The sequence below is a fragment of the Athene cunicularia genome (genome assembly GCF_003259725.1).
Source record: "Athene cunicularia isolate RWA chromosome 3 unlocalized genomic scaffold, athCun1 chr3_part1, whole genome shotgun sequence".
NCBI lineage: Eukaryota > Metazoa > Chordata > Aves > Strigiformes > Strigidae > Athene > Athene cunicularia.
The window spans coordinates 2,919,077-2,937,907 of NW_020799097.1; the positions used below are offsets into that span (position 1 = coordinate 2,919,077).

The 18,831-nt window shown below is 41.6% G+C and overlaps 1 protein-coding gene across 1 annotated transcript in view; it reads right to left on the minus strand.

Moving 5' to 3' along the window:
• Window positions 1–323: 323 nt before the first annotated feature.
• Window positions 324–18,831, minus strand: part of PINX1 (PIN2 (TERF1) interacting telomerase inhibitor 1) — a 60,314-nt gene continuing 41,806 nt past the window's right edge. The window contains exon 7 of the mRNA XM_026845879.1: window positions 324–1,434. Coding sequence (XP_026701680.1) covers window positions 826–1,434 — 609 coding nt within the window. The 3' untranslated portion in view covers window positions 324–825. The remainder of the gene's footprint in view (window positions 1,435–18,831) is intronic.

An 18,831-nucleotide genomic window follows, 5' to 3' on the forward strand; every position in this document is an offset into this window, starting at 1 on the left:
CTTCAGCTTTGCTGCGGAGTTACAAAGGTTTGACAAGAGTTAACAACTGGCTAGGAAACAGAGGTATTTTTATTTCATTCTTTAGTACTGACACTCAGGTGTAAACCTTTAGAAAAAGTACTTTGGGAAGAAATAACATTTGTTTTATATCTAAAAGGAGATCAGTGAAAAAATGAGACACAACTTCGCAAAAATCGGTGAAAAATAATACGCACAGTTTTGCAAAACTCTTCCTGTTTTGAGAAGGAGAGCTGGGCTATCACAAGTGAAAATTATTATTTAATAATAAAGGCAGTAGTAGGGTGACTTTTTTTATTTTCCCCCCTGGATTGAGAAAAAACACAGTCGGTGTGAAGCAGCAGTAACTACCTCTCACAGTCTTAACCACAGCGGTTCAAACCAGGCCTGATTTCGCGTGCTATTATCCAACCTGAATGGAGCTGCACCAGAGTGGGTCTGGGCTGAAGGCAGCAAAGGGTCTGCTGGGTTCAAAGAGCTCTTGCAAAGCTACTAAGGTGAACCATCTGCCACACTGCAAGAGGCAAATCCCAACCGGTTTTTACCAAGCCTTGCTTTGCAGATGGGCAAGCCTTCGCCCTACACGTGGATGCCTTTTTTAACGCGGCACTGATGCTCCCGCTGGCCTGTCACCATGTTCTCCCTTGAAAGAGTTGTATTTAAACACAGTCTGTGGTTTCAGATGGAGGTAGAGCAGCGTGCTCAGGGCTGGATTACAATGTGATGTCTGGCTGGTGGGTTTGCACAGCCTTCTTTAACATGCTGAACTTTAAACCACCTCAGAGTCCCAGCTCGACTCTTAAATGGTTAAATGTGGTTTCGGTGCTTCTTTTTCTTTCTCTGCACTCCTTCCATACACTCATCTGTCTCCTCTTTTTGCTTTTTGTGTTTTTTCTTGTGGCGTTTCTTTTGCTTTGCCTCAGAGTCCTTCACACTGACATCTTCTCCATCAGATACTCCCGTATGGATTTCTCCATTGCCCATGTTTTCATCACAGCTAATGCTTTCCTCTTCACGCTGCTCTTTATGTTTCCTTTTCTTCTTCCCTGAGTGACATTCATTTAACGGAACATCCAGTTCCTTTCCATTAAAGCTACCTACCTTAGCTTGTTTCACTTTTGGTTTCTCACAGTGCTCTGTACTCTCCGCCTCATCTCTCTTCTTCTTCTTCTTCTTTTCCTTTTTAACTTTGGTTTTCAGTTCTTCTGAAGGCTCTAAAGTTTTGTCAGCTGTTGGGCAGGAATTGCCTACCTTGGTTTCTGCTTCATTCTGGGCTCCCTTTAGTTTTGCCATGCGCTTGGCAAAATATTCCTGTACAGTGAGAACGCTCTTTACTGTATTGTAACCATCTGCAGGCTCAGATAGCCAGTGATTTTTCTTCTGCTCTTCCCGAGACTCAGGATCGGTAATATCCTCCTGCAGGTGAACAAAGAGGAGCAGGGGTAAGAGTCAGAAATAATGGGTTCAAACGTAACACTGAGTTTTTTGTTTGTTTTTTTTTGTTTTTTTTCAGACCGATAAAAAAAATATTAAAAATCAAGATGGTGCTTTGAAAATGAATTGCTAAAGTACGGACTTGGAAAGAAGTGACAAGCAGCCCTTAATGCCAAAAATCAGAGCAGGTTTAGGGAGGTGGCAGTACAGAAGGCAGCAAGAGAATATAGAACAAGACAATTCCCTGTTGTTTTGAATTTCTTACTGTTTACCTACTCCGGTGCAACTCATGCAGGTTATGTATAATACTATCACACTCAGTATATTACACTCACTTGGCAAAGGCACATGTCTCTACAAGATATAAAGCAACATGAAAAATAATACAGCACAACCTATTAGCCTGTGGCATAAAGGAAATCCCATGCCTGGAATACCTCTACAGCAAAGTGCAAGAACTTATGATATACAGAGCAATCCAGCATAGATGCATCTCTCCCATCTTATCTGATCTTTAGAAATGTTTGTTTCGTAGCTGGTTTACTGTCATTGTGTCCTAGATGTTGTTATTTAAACATGCTCCATTTGATCATATGTTATCAGATGGCAAAAACAACATCACAGGTTAGATCTTACAAGGCTTCTGCATACACAAAATAAATAGGTGCTGAACTCTAGCTGCAGGTGAGTATCTATAAAAAAAGAGTGTAGTATCTAGAATGTAAATATAAAACAAAAAAAGCAAGGTATAGGTCTGGAGCTGGATGTTATGTATGGCATGAAGAGAACTGACTCTGGAAAAGCAAAAAAATGCAACAAGATGAAAATACATAACTTGTTAAGCGATCTGTGACTTAAAAAAAAAAACAACCCCAAAAGGCAGGTGAAATTCAAACTCCTTTACAATGGATACTTCGTGCCATATCCTTCTGCTCGGCAAAAGTCACAAATGATTTTTGGAAATGTCCCAACTTTTCCCTTGTTTGTTTCTTGGTGGTTTTTTGTTGTTGTTGTTGTTGGGGTTTTTGTGTGTTTTTTTGTTGTTTGGTTTGGTTTTGTTTGTTTGTTTTAAGCCTCACACAAACTGCAGATAACCAAGCACACCCCTCTGAATGGGAAAAGCTGAGCAGGTAAGGACTGTGTGGAATCCTTACCAACATCTGGCCTACAGTACGCTTCTGGAACAGGAGGTAATCCACAGCTAGTATGGTCAAGTGTGGCAAGTATGACAAGAGACACTTCACTGTTATTCCAGTCATAAATACACAGCTAGATCAGAGCATCCACTCTACCCATGTATCTTATATGTTAACTGAATGACTATAAAACGCAACCAAATCAGAGCAGTAACATTTCACACGCATTTTCAGTGGCATAAAACAACACACAGGGTGAAGGCCAGTAGCAAACTGGGAGATATAAACCCACTTATCTCAACCCTTCATACTTATTGCACGATGGTGGAGAGAAATGATCTGGCTCTCTTCAGGGCATCATTAAACTTGCTAGCTGAAGTGGGGTTTATTAGGGTTTGCGAGTAAGGTTTTGCAGGTCTGACTCCTTATGCGTCCACAACCTTTACTCACACGAGCAGGAATGCAAAAATTTGTGTCATTAGTGATGCATTACGAGTAGCGATTTCCTCATCCATCTGCTTTCAAGAGAGCTATTCCAGTGGAACCAAAGTAACGCTACACTTGAGATTCCAGTAATGTTTGTGTGGGCACTTATAAAAATTAGGTACTTTTCTTGCAGGAATACCTCACAGTGTGTCTTCAGGTGAAGTTTATGAAGTAACTTAAAACTATTCGACTTCTGGCAAAGATGTTTGCAAAGAGATGTTGAACATGGAGGGGGGGGGTGGGAAAAAAAAAACCATGTGTCTACACACTTCTATACACAGAGGTTACATTTGAGAGAGGAGCCACAGCAGAAGTTTGACAAGGCAGAATCCACAGATTAAATGGATTGAGCTACGCTTGTAGTCGTTCTCTTTTTAATGATACACCTCCCAACCTAAGCAAGCAGCGTTAGTGTGGAGCAAAAATAGATGCCCTGCTAAAGCAGAGTTAACCAGGTCACTTTCTTTTTTCCTTTTCCTTCTACCCACAGCAGGATTTTGACACCTTGTATTGCAAAGTGACAAACAGCCTCCCAGGTTTTCTGGTGCAGATGCCAGGCAGAACAGTTTCCCTCCCCACCCCCATATGTAAAACGCACTTGTGACCAGACCCTGGCCAACCAGGAGAGGATTTTCTCATTCCCTTGGTGACTTCAAGTCCTGACAACTTAATTACTGTAATTGAAGGCAAATATTACGTGAACTCCACACATTTCTTTTATAAAATACATTAGGCATAAAAAAAAAATAAATGTTCTTTTGGTTAAGCTGAGTTCAGAAGGTATGCGTGATCCCAGAAAATAAGAACCTTGCTCAGAAACTCCTTTATTGATAAGAATTTTAATAACCATGGGCCACTGAACACAGAACTAACAGGGCATGGAGACAAGCAAAGAGGTGCCAACCCTAGAAAACCTCTCAGTTTAGGAAAAGCTTATGTGAAACCATAAATCACCTGGAAAGGCTGTTAAATGCCAGAAATGTTCCCCCTCCCGTGATGTACCTGTCCTAGTAGCCATGGGAACACTGTTGAACTCTAAACATGGGTTTGCTCTAACCTCTCGCCAGGAGACTCACAGTTTATGCAATTTCCCCCCCCCGCCCCTGCTTGCCTTAACACACACGTATAAAAGTTTCAAAGAAAAATAAGATACACATATGTAAACGTGTACTGTGTGGCTGCAGCTTCTGAAAAGCAATTCCTTACGCAAGGTAAAAGACAGAAACAAACACTCCTGCTCCAAAGAACTGATGATCACGTAAAAGGAAAAGAGCAATCGTGCTATAACCGGTGGGAAGCCTGAAGATTGGGCTTTGGAGGAAGTATGTCTGTCCACGCCATGAGCTCCGAAACTGTGCACAAAATCAGGCTGAGAAAATGAAGTTAATAAGAGTTGGGAATACTGGCCTCTAGGGCATTGGTAGGATGGTCCCTAGCAGGAGAAAAGGACTGTTTGAAACATGGTGAAACACGGTGTTAAGTGGAGAATGATTAAGAGGAAACAGGAAAATTCAAGGAGAGACTGGGAAGTGCACAGGAAAAGATGAAGGTCAATTATAGCCAGCAGTCCCCTGTAAATATCATCTGTTTATGCAATTAGTTAAATGTATGGAAAATCATTTGTAACACATAGAGCACTCTAAGTACAACTGTTTTGGTGGGTTGTTTTTTTTTGTTGGTGTTTTTTTTTGTGTGTGTGTTGGTTTTTTTGTTTTTTTTTTCTGCCTGCTTTCTTCACTTAAGACACACAATGCTGATTTAATCTTTAAGTTAGTACACTAAACATACGGAGTGAAATCCTGGTTCCCTCAATTCCTGCAGGATCTGGAATGCATCTCTAAGGCATAATACTCCCAGAGCACCTTTCAGCCACACTTATTTAGTGAAGAAAAAAAATAGGGGATTATGGTCCATTATATAAACAATTCGCATCACATTGTGAAAACTGGCAACAGTAGAAGCCCAAAGTGGAAAGTATTTAGACACTTCATGAAATCAAATGAGTCTGAACCCCAAATATCTCTGGAGATTTAAATCCAAAAAGAAAAAAAAACCCTGCATCCACATGTTACTCTGTGAGGAAAAGAGAGATATAACCAATCAGCAAAGACAAAGGGTGCCAGTACATAAGCAAGAGAAGCAGCTTGGATTAATTCAGTGAAGTTTCCCTCCTCTTCAGACTCCAAGTCTTTCTTTCTTAACACCTGGAGCTTAGAATAGGGGAATCAAAAAATCTACTGTACTGCCTCAGATCTGCCACATATGAACTACAATTGCTTAAGTAATTTCACATGCCTTTGCTTCGTCATTTGCAAATGAGGGGGTACTATTTCACGAGCAATTTTGTGAGGTCAGATTCACAAAAATAACACAAAAGTATAGAAGGGGTGAGCATAAAGGCAGAATAAAGCTAAACTCTAATTTCAGTAGCTTCTCACTTAAATTACAGAAAATGCACTAGATGAAGTAAGCAGAGGCTAAACTTCTAGCCTGAGTTACAAGGCAATCACACGGTCATTCATAGCTTTAAAATGCAACAACCCCTTTCTGCAGCCTGGCTGAACCACAGTGATTAGCTACCTTCTTGTTGAGAAACCGTAACAATAAGATTAACATAATCCAGCTCTGTTTCTGCTGCTTCAGATCCTTGCTGCAGAGGTGCTTTGGTATGACCCCCGTGCAGCGCATAAAAACTTGACAGGCAGGAACTGAGAGCATCTCTGTATCTTTCTAACCCAGGTCTAGCTGCAATGGAGAGAAGCACAGCAGATTATTTATGAAGAGTCACTCAGGAGCTTTGCAGACATTAAGGATGACAGAGTCTTGCTTTAAGGAGTTGACAACTTACAGTTAAGTATGAGCATAAACATTTGGAGTGGGATCAAACAGGCAAGAGAGTGAACAAAGACTTGTAGCGTGATGAGTTTAAGCAGGATTAAAATAAATACATGCATAAATAAGGCCACGTACCATCAGTTCTGAAGTCAATTCTGGCATAAGAACAGGTACCCAGGAGGCTCTAATGTTTTCAATTTACCTGATTAAGATTGGTGCACTGCAGACAGCATCTTAAGAAGAACTGATGATAACAGACTTCCACGACATAAAGGGATGATGCAGAGAGAAAAGGGGACAATCTTTGCTGTGTTTATGAGGAAGAGCAGCAGCAGATACAAACTACCAATATGAAACTCTGCTAGTAGGAGAAATCTATCAGTACGTATGTGAAGCCTCAACAACCACTGGGAGTCTCAAACATTGAAAGCAACTCAGACAACTACCAGGAAAGCGGTAGGTAGACTTAATCCTTCCTTGGAATGGAAAAATGAAGATCTGGACTCTGGAAGCATCTTCCAGCCCTGTAATGCTTTAAAAATTAAACAGGGATACAATTTGACCTCCTGGTAATAAAAGAGGGTTTAATGAAAAGAGATGAAAAGCAGGAACACTAAACCTGGAAAGAAATGGTAGAAATTCAGGTCACCTGCAATTTCCTTCCTTTGTTGACCCTGGTATTCTAATCACCAGGATACCTCACATAACCATAGCAAGGTTTAATTTTACTGCTATTTATACTGAGTGCCAATATAGCAAGGAATCCACTTATGGGAAATGGAATGAAAATCCTGAATGTCTAATACCTGGCCGTGCTGTATGACATGATAGCCCCTTTTAAAAGGACAAGTTCCAATTACTATAGAGAAGCACTTTCCCGTCTGACTCCATAAAAATAAATTCTGTGCTAGAATACACTGAAAAATCAGCTGCTGACTTGCAGTTGGATATTAACTACTATGCTCCACAACTATCAGCTCTGTCTTTCACCCAGCAAAGACAAGGAGAAAGATTAGGAAGTAACTAATGGAAAGGGGACAAGAAAAAAACTTTTTAAAAAAAAATTCCAAACGTTTTCTGCATGGAATTATAAAGATCCATTTTTTGCCACATCTGCTTCATCTGCAGCTACAATGAAGGAGCAATCAGACTGCTCCTCTTGCAATTAAAAATGCCAAGGATTTTTATTGTAGTAAATCTCTGCTTAGAATAATTTTGGGGTTATTCACAGAATCATTGTTTGGAAGTCATCTCTGGAGGTCTTTAGTCCAGCCTCCAGCCTTGAGCAGGACTACCACCGATGTTAGACCAGGTCAGCTTTTTGTAGTGGAGTCATGGAAACCTTCAAGGACAGAGGTTCCACAATTTTTCTGGCTACCTGTTCTGATGCGGCACCGTATCCTAGTGAGGAGGTTTTATTACCACCTAACAGTACCTGTTTCATTCTACTGTATAAATCTAGAGGTGCTTGGTTTTCAAGTACATTTATATTGTATCTGCTGACTCAATTTTTTATTTTCGTTTTAAATTTTGTGGTGATGTGTTTCTATTAAAACTGCATTCAAATTCTCCCAGGCTGTCTTGTAATTCTATTTTATATTTTTGCCAAGATCTCATCCCTCAGCGAGTGGCCAACGTTAGCATTTTCATTTATTCTTATAATTCACACATTACTACTGCTAAAATAGAAAGCCACCATCTCTCTTGCTGAATGTAATCTCTAGGTAACCAAAATGCCATTTGCTTGTCATATAAACAATACACTTTTACTGTTGTATGACGTACTGGATCCCAGCCTGTTTCCATCAGTGAAACAGGAGCCATACAATAACCTGTAATTCTCAGCCGGGTTTTGCCTTCAGCCTGAAAACAACAGTGTAACAGGAAGCAACAGGGTTGCAAAAGTGCAATGGATTAAATTTTGGCCAGAGACTTGATTACAAGGATAGTCATGGGGATTCATTCCATCTGTCATCATCAGATCCTGGTCAGTCCTACAGTACTAACAGTTACAATACCAGCACATAACAACACCTGTATTTCTAATGGGGAACCCTGATACCGTGTTGCACAGAGCACACAAACTTCTTCCTGCTGTTCTTACACTTTTCAGGAAGAAAAAAACCCATTCATTTAAGTTGTAGCAAAGAAAGGCAGTGAGTAAAGTCCATGAGCAGAAGGCAGCCTGTGAAAGGTTAAGGGGTGAGATAACACGCAAGTGCTGAAGACTGAAGGCACCTAAAGGAAAGAGTTAAAAAACCAGCACACCGCAGAGAAGAAAAATCCTTTTCATATCTTGAAAGAGAGACACTTAGATATCCCTGCGACATCTCATTTCACTCCAGCTACACTGCTGAGGCCAGCAAAACCTCTTTTCCTTTGCATTTCCTTGCAAATTACATCTGTGCATTAGACTGAATACAAACAAAACTAAAGGAAGAGATTTCCCCTAGGATCTCTCTATTGGCACGATACAGAGATCCAAACATAGTGACTTCATCTTCCCAGAACCACCTAAATCAATTCTAACCGTTCTGTTCTCACCTTGAATAACAGAGGAAGTATGGTCCGGCAAAGCGAGCACAGGACTGGGAAGGTCACGTTTCCCAAGTTCTCTTCCCAGCTGGTGGGAAACCCTGGAGAAAAAAATTATTCCCTCCAGCTCTGGCACAGGTTATCAAAGCACAAAACATGCCTTATCAACTATATGAAACTTGCAGCGGAGCTAAGAGATTCGTTAAGTGTTTGCAAAGTGCTCTGAGATCCTTCAAAGAGGTATCACAGATGTGCAAGGCACTAGGCAAGTACTGAAATAACCCCACTGCTCCACTCACCTGACAGCCCTCCATGGGCACGACACTTAACAGAGAACTGACACATCACAATTTTTGTCTGTTCTGCAATATACTGTCTATAATCAAATCATCAAGAGACTCTCAAATATAATATTTTAAAAGAGCGGGCAGGGCTATAATCAAACCAGTGCAGACTGGTCTTTTTGTCCTGTACCCATCCTCTAAATGTCAATGCCTTGAAATGTCCAGGACAGTCATCCCAGTAGTGTCATTCCAGTCCATGTAGTAAGTAGTAACTGCAAGGCACACTCAGAAACAATCCAAGTCTTCTTCACACAGTAGTTTACTACTGTCACGTCATTCCCTGGGCACTTTTCATTATCCCTTTGTAATGTGTGAGGAACAGGCAGCTGCTGTTAATCCTTTCTAATCATCATTCAGAGGACCAAACCCTTCTTGATTCCTGAGTTCAGGATTTCTTCCTATACCCCACAGACACAGAAGAAACTGAATGGACATGAGAAGTAACAAGTGGGCTTGGCCAGCCAACTCTGAATCCAAGCAAATGTATTAATTAAGGGCTCTGAAGATTTAAGACGCCAAGATAAAACACTGAGAGAAAGGATGCAATAAAAATCAATGCAAGCACACAGAGAGAAAAGGAGTTCTGGTAGCAATTCTGAGAGCAAGGGCAGTCAGCATTACAGCTTGGCTTCTGGTAGAGGAAACTACATGTACTTTGAAATCTGAAAACACCACCCACCTATATAAAAACCTCACTCTTTTCTAACAGTAAATGTAGAAAAGCGTATCTGTGTATAAATGAAGTGCTTCTAGGAGCATTTGAAGCAGATCATTTAACCAGCCAAACCTTCCCCCCTTTCCCATTCCCCTTAGAAAATGCTTCTCAAAAGGAAAATACACACTTGAAACTCTTCCGCTTCTTCGCTCTGAGAGAGCAATATGCTCGAGAGCTGACCCACGTATCAAAATCCAGTCAGACCTTGGCGCAAGGGTACAGACATTTCCTGTTTTTCAGCACAAGCAGCGGCCGAGGAGCTGCTGAGAAATATCTTGTGTCACTTTTTAGTCACTTATTTGTTAAGTGTGCCTTCATCATGACTTGGTTCCTCTTCTCTAAGCAGGTGTGAAGTAGTATTCTCAGCACAGGAAAATGAATCAGAACACGACAATTTAGAGCAGCCTAGACCATAAATACCAGCAGAGCCCTCCTGCCTGAAAGCCTGCAGACTGAAAGACAGATGCACAAACCCAAGACAAACAGCAAGAATGAGAACTCAAATCTGAACTACAACTGTACGGATGTGTATGCCCATTTTTTTTTCTTCTCTCCCATCTATAGAGGTCTGAAGAAAAGAGTTTCTCTGAGGAAAGGGTTTTATTTTTCCAGGAATATCACTCATGCAGTCTACCTACAGTTCATACAGATCTTATTCTTGTTCTCAAGAATTCACACAGTGCAGCCCTGCAACTATAACCAAGTCAGGTACAATCTCCTTGCAGCCTCCTTTCATAAATCGATGCTGTTTTGTTTTTTTTTTTTTTTTCCATTGCTGCCTTCAGTTTTGGTGCTTCCTTGCACAACTATCCTGACAAGTCAACTCCTCAGATTAATTCAAATTAGCACTCATCATCTCCCCCCACAAACCAACTCTTCTACACTACGCTTCATAACACTACTCCGTTTTCAAACACAGACCTGTTTAACTAACCATATTGCCTGTGTCCTACCTTACCCTTTTACTATCTGATATGTGTAACATCCTGCCCTTGTTCTGTCCATCATTTTATTGTAAGCTCTCTGGGGAAGCAATTAGCCCACATGTGAACACTATATAACATAATTAACAAATAATAACCACCGAGAAATGTAGGCCAAAAAAGCAAAGTTATCAGAGCAACATTTCTGCAGAGACTTGTATTGTTCTGTACTCTATTGCAGCGTTAGCTTCCAAGTTCCTGGAGGCACATATTATACTCCAAGAAGCATAAAAGCAAAGGTGAACACTGTGCTTTAAAGAAGACATAAGATGTTCTGACTGTATCTGGCTTTACAGGCTTCGCTAGTTTTCCACATTCATTAACGTTAGCAGCAGTAAGTATTTACACAGAACCCTGCAGTTAATAAATTTCAGAATTCAAGGTGAAAGGCTTATAATTTGGTTCTAAATTAACTTTGGCAACAAGAGTATCAAAGGAAGGAAAGACAGGATGACTGTAACCCTGAGCAAGATGCAACACAAACTTTGTAAGTGACATCATTTAGTATGGAAAAAACTGCTTGAGGTGGCAAGGACAGAACCTCTGTTCTTGGGTACTCATCCCCAAGCTCCACAACAGCTAGTAAGGAATGGCAGCAATTGCTGCTGTCCTAACAGGGAAAGCCTAAAAGCTTGTCTTATTTCAGGAGAAAACAAAATATTTCCTGTTCCTAAGGCTCCCTACTGTAGGACAGGTATTTCAGCCTCTTGCCCACCTGTTAGAAAGTGTAGAGAGTGAAGGGATCTTCAGTGCTGACTCCATCCCCCTGATACTGAAAAATAAGCCAGGCTGTTCAGGTGCCAAAGCAACTAGACAAAGGTTTCTAAAAAGCCAGAAGCAGACTTCCCACTTCACGGGGAGCTAAGGAAGCATAAAGAAGGATGAAAGAAGGGAAGAAAAGGAGAAAGGATCAGTTTCAGTGGTTATTGGGATGAAGAAAGATGGCACTTGGGATGTACAGAGGATGAAAAACGTGCAGGAAAGAAAAGGGAGAAAGAATGTGATTACATCTCCACACTCCTCATCCTTAAGGACGTTAGCGACAGTGACCATACTCTGAAATGCTGATTTTACATCCAGCACTAGGTGATCTTGTCTCGAAACACCAAATTAAGGTGGTCCCTACTGAAAACATGACAGCGACCGGACTACCTCAGCCACAAGGCAGGTGGAAAACTTGTCAGCAAGGAGTTGGCACTACTTTATAGGTGATCCCTGAAGGCTACAAGTGCCAGCATGACCTATGCAGCCTTGTAGCCTGAGCAAGACAGAGCACGTACACTGTGACCTGTAACAACGATGATGGCTTTTCATGGTCAGTTTGTGAAATCTGCAATCTTTGGCAGAACTCAGAGCAAGCCATCTGAGGAGAGAATATCTTAGGTTAGCATGTACACTACCTACATTACCAAGCCCTGCTTCAATGCCAAAGAAAATCTTAACTAGCCAAGTGAAGACCAGAATTCTTGGGCTTCAAAACCAACAGCTAGGCATATGACATTGAAACAGTTTGTACCCTCACAGTCAGGGTCTTATCTCAGCTTTTCTGCTCATAAGCAACCCAGCTCTCATCTCCCAAGCCCTAAAGGTGAAAACATTTCATTTATTTGTGTTTCACATCCATACCCGTCCAGACTGCTCTTGGGTTTACATTACTTTCGTTCCCTGGGAGTAAAGAGCCTCACTTTCCACCTTCAAATCCCACCTCAGACTTCATTTCCTTTGGCTTGCTTTCCATGGCTGACCTTTGTGTTTCTGCTCTGCTTTTCTTGCCTCCCTTTGACTTCTGCACCTTGCAAAGCACAGCCTTCATTTCACACCCTTCTTTGCTGCTTCCCTTCCAATTTAACTTTTTTTTTTTTTTTTTTTTTTTTTTTTTTTTGAGTGATGGTTGCTTCTATAATTTTGACCTGGGTGAGTTTTAAAGACACACATGTCTTTCATTATGCTAAGTATTAGCTTTATGGTACTGCATAAAGATTTAGCGGTAACGTAAAAAACGACAATGAGAAAATCCCCTTGCCTGTAATTCCAAATACATTTCCTAGGATTTTATTATTAACACTTTATGCAATGCCCTAAGGGGAGTGAAGTGCTCTATGGTTGCCGAGTGAACCACACAAAACATATAACCCGTGCCTCAAGGGACTTGCAGGTTAAAGCTATGAGTGGGTACAAAACAATACAAATAATTGCCAGGTAGGCAATCCCGCAGGCAGCGTGTGTGTTCCAAGCCGGAACGTCTCCTGGCACAGAAGCTTTGCAAAAGGAGTAGGAATGGGATGCTTATCACAGCTTAACAGCAAACTGCTCCAGGAATAAGCAGCAAAGTGAAGCGAAGACTGAGGAGGAAATGTCAGATTAAAGGAAAGACCAATTTGTTCCCAGTGTCTCATTTGCTTCTAATACTCCGCTCTCTACAGGTAAGCAAAGGCGAAGCGTGAGGCACAGCTGCTGTCTCCAGTTCCTCAGCCACATCGTGGGAAGCTGCTCTGCTGAGAGACAAGCGGTGGTGTTTGGGGTCCCACATCCTTAGTGGAAGGCTTGGAGTAGTTCATGTAGACGTCCTAAGTGTACTGAAGCGGAGAGAAAGCAGATGCCAGATAGCACAGAAATTCTTGCTTTACCCTGAGCGCTAAAACCAAGACCCTTGCCCACCAGACCTGAGTGGCCTAGCATTTATCTAGAGTGCTGAACCTTTAGAAGATTCTGTTTATCCCCAATTAGACTCAACAAACTACCCTTAAAAGCTGCTTTCTACTTTTGCTTTACCTCCTTTCAGTCAATCTTCCTACTACCCTACTCTCATTAGTTAAGCCCTGTCCTAATCTCTTCTGCTAGCTGCAAAGGCTGGGTGGTCCCCCCCATCTTGAGCAGAGCTCCACCAACAAGGCAGCCAGTCTCAAATCTCAGCAGTGACTCAGCAATGCCAGCTCAGTTTTATTTCTTCCTTTCATTACCCCACACTTCGTGCCATAAGAAAAGCCGAGGGGCGGAGCCACGGAGTTTTTAAAGAAGTCATTCCAAGCACAGCAGAAGGTCACAGCTACTCCAAGATCTGAGCTACATTTTTCATTTTAAAAAGGATAGTTGTAGTAATTCTAAGTAAAGCAACTTGGCTTCCTGTGGCTTTGCATCTTGTGGTTGGATGACCCCATATCTAATGAAGTGCAAGCTCTGATAGAAACTGTTCCTGTGGTTACAGCATTTATAACGGCTTTCCCCTGTGTGGATTCTCTGATGTCCAATAATACAGTTGGGCTCAGCTGGGAAAATACTTTTTCTTTCCTTTTTATGAGACCAGTTATTCTCACAAAGAGCAGGAACAATATTTGTAATGCTGCTGTCTGTCTATGTAATGTGGTTGAAATCAGTGAGAGAGGTCAGAATAGAAAAACGGAATAATCACATATGTTTAATTGACCTGGAAACCAGGCTTTAAGTACTTGAAAGGATAGTAAAAGAAATTAAGTGTTGATAAATACAAAGTAATGCGCTTGGGTGAAAGATAACCTAACCTTAAATAGTATAAAAATTAGGAAGTCAGGACATATTTCAGCAGTCCATCCAGCCTGCTACTGCTAGCTCTTCACGTCTAAAATGCGGTACACATTCATAGTTGGACAAGTTTAAAAGCAGCATGCCGCAGATACAGATTAAAAACCAAATCCATGTCATGCTGATTAAAGAAGTCCAAAGTCCCCAACAGTAACGTTAAGCATGCCAGTACCACTTACCATTAATGCAGATTCATACTACCTTTAAATCTCAGGCATGTCTCCTTCACGAGAACATGATTCGTGCTAAAAGATAAGTGTTGATTTAAGATGGAAGTGAGGCTCAATCAGAAATAGGAAAACAATAATGACAGCATAAACCCCCAGTAAAGACCATTTAGAGTAACTGGCTGATTTTTGTGCTGAGGCAGATGAGCAGCAGTCACAGAGTCTGTTCCACCACCTCTGCTGCAGAGGAAATCACCTCTGGAAAAGCAGCAATAACATACAAATGGAAGCGGTGAGGGTAAGGTGCAGATGGCAACCATTAACACTACTATTTTTGCAGCAATCAACACCTCCTGAAGAAAAAAAAAAAAAAGAATCCATGCTAAGTCATAGGTGGTAAGAAGCCAACATATCACTAAAGAGGAGGAATTGTTCAATTATTATTCTGGATATGAGCACTGCAAATGCAGGCACTAACATCCATGTTACAACCTGTTATCAACCACAGTATGTTGAAGGGATTAAAAGCTAACGTCGCACCACCATTCCTCTTAAAATCCTGTGCCAGGCCAGGGTCTTCCAATTTCTCAGCTTAAATATCCATCCAGTTGCAACATCAGACCAACTTTGTTTGTTCCTAATGAAAGAGGTGATTCACTTCCTTCCAAGGAGCTACACCGTAAAATGTTGATTAAAGCGCAAACTGCCCACAAAATTTAAAGCGGAGGGAAAAAGAATACAAAGTGAGGTGTAAAAGAAGATGGGAGTCGAGGGGAAAATCAAAGCAGAGGTTTCACCAGGAGGTAGAGATTTTATCAAAGCGATTGGTTCATTAGGCAGAAAATTTGACTGTGCGTTAACACTGTTACAGTAGTGTTTTTCGTTAGTGAGTTCTTCAGGGCAGACACCTTTGTCTTTATACTTGTAAAACACCAATTAGTATCTTGGGCAGACTACAAACAAATCAACATTAAAACAAAGCAGCGAAATAGAACCATTTGTATATCCTGTTATGCCTGGAGACACTAGGACAGATTTAACTCTGGAGAGAGACGTTACTCTCTTTTCTGTAATAGTCTTGCCCATGTGTGCAGCGTGTCTGTAGTAGTTAAAAAGCACAAACTTTGATTTATCCCTGTGCTTTGGTTCAGAAGGAGTTCACCATAGGATGCCACTCTGGGAATTCTTGTTACACTTTTTGTGTACGTGTACTCAAGCTCGCTTTAAATTACTAACAGTGTAACTGCAGGAGCAGAGTCCCCCTCTGCAAGGTGCAAAGCCCACCCAGCACCCTGCTAAGCACCACACAGGCCAGCTCTGTGGCATCACTGCTTTCCCAACATGAAACTGAGGGTACTTATTACACATCCTCTGAAGGGAGATGGGCACCATTTGGGAATTTAAAGACCGCTGGAATGGTACTGGAGGACTACATAGGATGGAAGGAGCCAGATCTGGCTCAAGCTCATCCATACAGTGCAACTGGGAAGGGTCCCAGGCATAAACTATCTCCAGAAGTGCAAAGGGAATTTGTCTTGGTGAGACTTTGAAGCAGAGCTTGGGAGGGAACTTATTTGTGTGGAGACTAGTCACCAGAAGGGAAAAGGAGTACCAAAATATATTAGCAAAGGCACACGGAGTAACTCAAGGGGACTTAATCCAAAGTCACAGTAAGCTTCCCCTTCAACCTGCCCTACCCCATACAGCATCTTCCCCTACTTCCCACGCACTGGCTCTAAACTGGAAAAGCCATTTAATATTGTTTAACTCCTTGAAACATGTTCAGAGGAAAGGCCAGACACAGCAAAAATCTGCTGGTTTAGAGTCACAGTAATGGTTAAGATGCCATGCTACAGATTCAGAGTCTGAGTCTTCCCCTGTTTCACACTAAGGGCTGGCCAGGTTGTAGTTGCTGTACGTAGAAAGATGGTAATTTAGACTCATGACTGAAAAACACTGAAAATATGCCAGCCACATCTTTGTGTGGCATGCCAGAAGCTATTAAAACTCTAACCAAGGCTACTAGCAGGAATGCATGATTTGGGGTTTACAAATCCTAGAGCGAGCTTAATGTCAAAGGCTAGAAGAGAACAACAGTCTTATCTCCATGTCCCACTCCTCATGGCAAAGAAATAATGATCTTAAATAGTAGTAACAGAGATGCAATTTTAAGAGTTGGAAAAGCCTTCCCATGTTTAGTCAAGCACACAACAGACTGCAGAGTTTGTGGAGTTCTTGTAAGACAGACACTCATTTAGTGTTGTTTTTTTTTTTTTTTTTTAAAATGTATCTGTCAAGAATGATGCAAGCAGAGCTGATCCCTCTTAGAGAAAAGGTGATGGATTTGATGAGCCCTTAAGGTCCTTTCCAAGAAGGAATCCAAAAGAAATGCAATTCACAGAAAAACATAGGAGAGGAATGAACAACGGTGTCCTACAAGTGGAAAATGGCCCCAGATCACCTTGTGTCTTGTCCTGAGAAGTTCTGGTGGACAGCAGCTTGGTAAGAGAAAAGGGTGAGATTTTGAGATGTCGTGAAAGAGTTAACTATTCAAACAGGTAATACCTGAATTTTGAAAGAATTTGGCCACCAGAGCTACTTCCCTGCAACAGTTACAAGAAGCTGCTGCCAATGTTAACATCAGAAGGCAGATACTGACAGGTTTTTTTTGCCCAGTCAGATGCTGGTATTGACACTCATTTCGACAAGCCAGTACAAACATGCATGAAAGGACATTTACTATAGCAACGGCTTCTCAAGTAACTAAGGAATTTACCAACAGTCATGAAATCTCTGGCAGGCGGGTGGAAGGCGGTGGGTTTAGCTTCCCAAATGTCCTGGGGCACGGAAAAGCTGATGCGATTCACGTAACAACGGTTCCTACCACGCTGGTGAAGCCTGAGTAGTTTAAGAGATGAGTGACAGCCTCTCCAAGCCCTGCAATATGCAACAGGAACTACTGAAAATTGGTAATGTGTCCTTTCGGACAGCGGCCAAGTGATGTAGAGGATGGGTGATAAATTATAGTTGCAGGTCAGGCTCCTTGTGGGATGATGGGTATTTATGCTGAACCAACAGTTTCTCGGATTTTTCTTTAGACTGGAAAGCAAACAGCAAGTTTTCTTACACAAGACTTAACTGACCAGTTGTTAAAACTCAAAGCTTCAAAATGCTTTACCAGCATTAGACATAAACAGGACTAAACCACTGAGAATAAGGGAAACCTGCAAAGAAATACAAGTAACACAGGCACGAGTAACAAAGGGTGGGTACAACTGCCACCCAGATTTCTGTCTCTGCATTTTACACCCCAGTTCACAGCACACCATCTAACCAGTCAGCATAACTCTGTGCTAGTGGAAAAGGTAAAAGCGTTTCAGAGAGAGAAAGCTGATCTAATTTTGCAAAGTCTAGGGGAAGGGTGAGCTGTGCACAAGGTGCGGTATGTTCCCTCGCAGACTGGGATCTTCACACCCTGTGCTCAGACCAGTTTCCAGTTTTCCTGTCTTGAAGAAAAGAGGATGTGGGTGTAAACTTGGAGCTGAACTCCCAGCTCGAGCTGCTCTGCTTCTCAGAAGACCCGTCTCAGCATCCCTATATTTGGATTTTGAATCCAAAACTGTCAAAATTTATGCCTTTAGTCCATCACTAATCTGAAGGCAGAAGAATAACCTGAGTCTCAACAAATTTAATCTGGCCTCAAATTCGTCGCATTTTAGGAAAAGATTCTGCAACTGTCACCAGCAGTTGTGCTTTTGTCTTTAAAGCAGAGATGAAACCAATATGAATCCTGGAGAGCCAATAGCCATGTAAGACAGACAACCTGAAAGGTTCCAAGATGTTTTTTTAAATACCAGAAGAGAACATCTGGATAGGTAGCTGACAGTATGCTGTAGATGACAGATTAGCCAACTCTACAGGGTACAATTTGCATCTGATTCATGGGGACTGGAAGAGAACTAGAAAGCTGAGATTATAATGAGATTAATCATACGACCCTAGGGACCCCATTCATCCTGCTGCTGAGGGGTCCTAGAGCCACTTTGTACTATCTGAGCTGCATTTAGGAAGTTATTTGGGGTTTGCTGGGACAGAAACATATCTGATTGGAAGGAGGGCAACCAGCAAACTTTGCTGGTTTTCCAATCAAAGACAGCCTGTATCAAAGTTACGTGACCACAAACTGAGATTAAGGACTGTAGTAAACCTCAAATTCCAAACTAGGGCTGAAAAGCTTTGAGATTTAATGCTAATAATTCATACAGCTCTCCCATTTACCAGGAGTGACTGTTAAAAAAAAAAAATAAATCAATCAATCTGAAGGAACCGTTCTGCATCCTGAAACAAAGGGAAAGGATGAGATCATACCTATTTCTTCAGCCTTTGTGATGTCTCAAAGTTAACATATGAAACAGATGAGGAGACTCACATTAGCAAGGGATGCCAATGTCATAGCAATAAATAAATGTTCAAATACTAAGGCTGCACCTTCAGCTGATGCGGCAGCATACTACAACTGCTGTCAAACCTGGCCAAACTGCATTAGTCCCAGGATCCTTGGGTAACTGAAGATCTGGTGCCAGAGTTACCTGAAGGTAGACTTCAGAGCACAGCCACTAT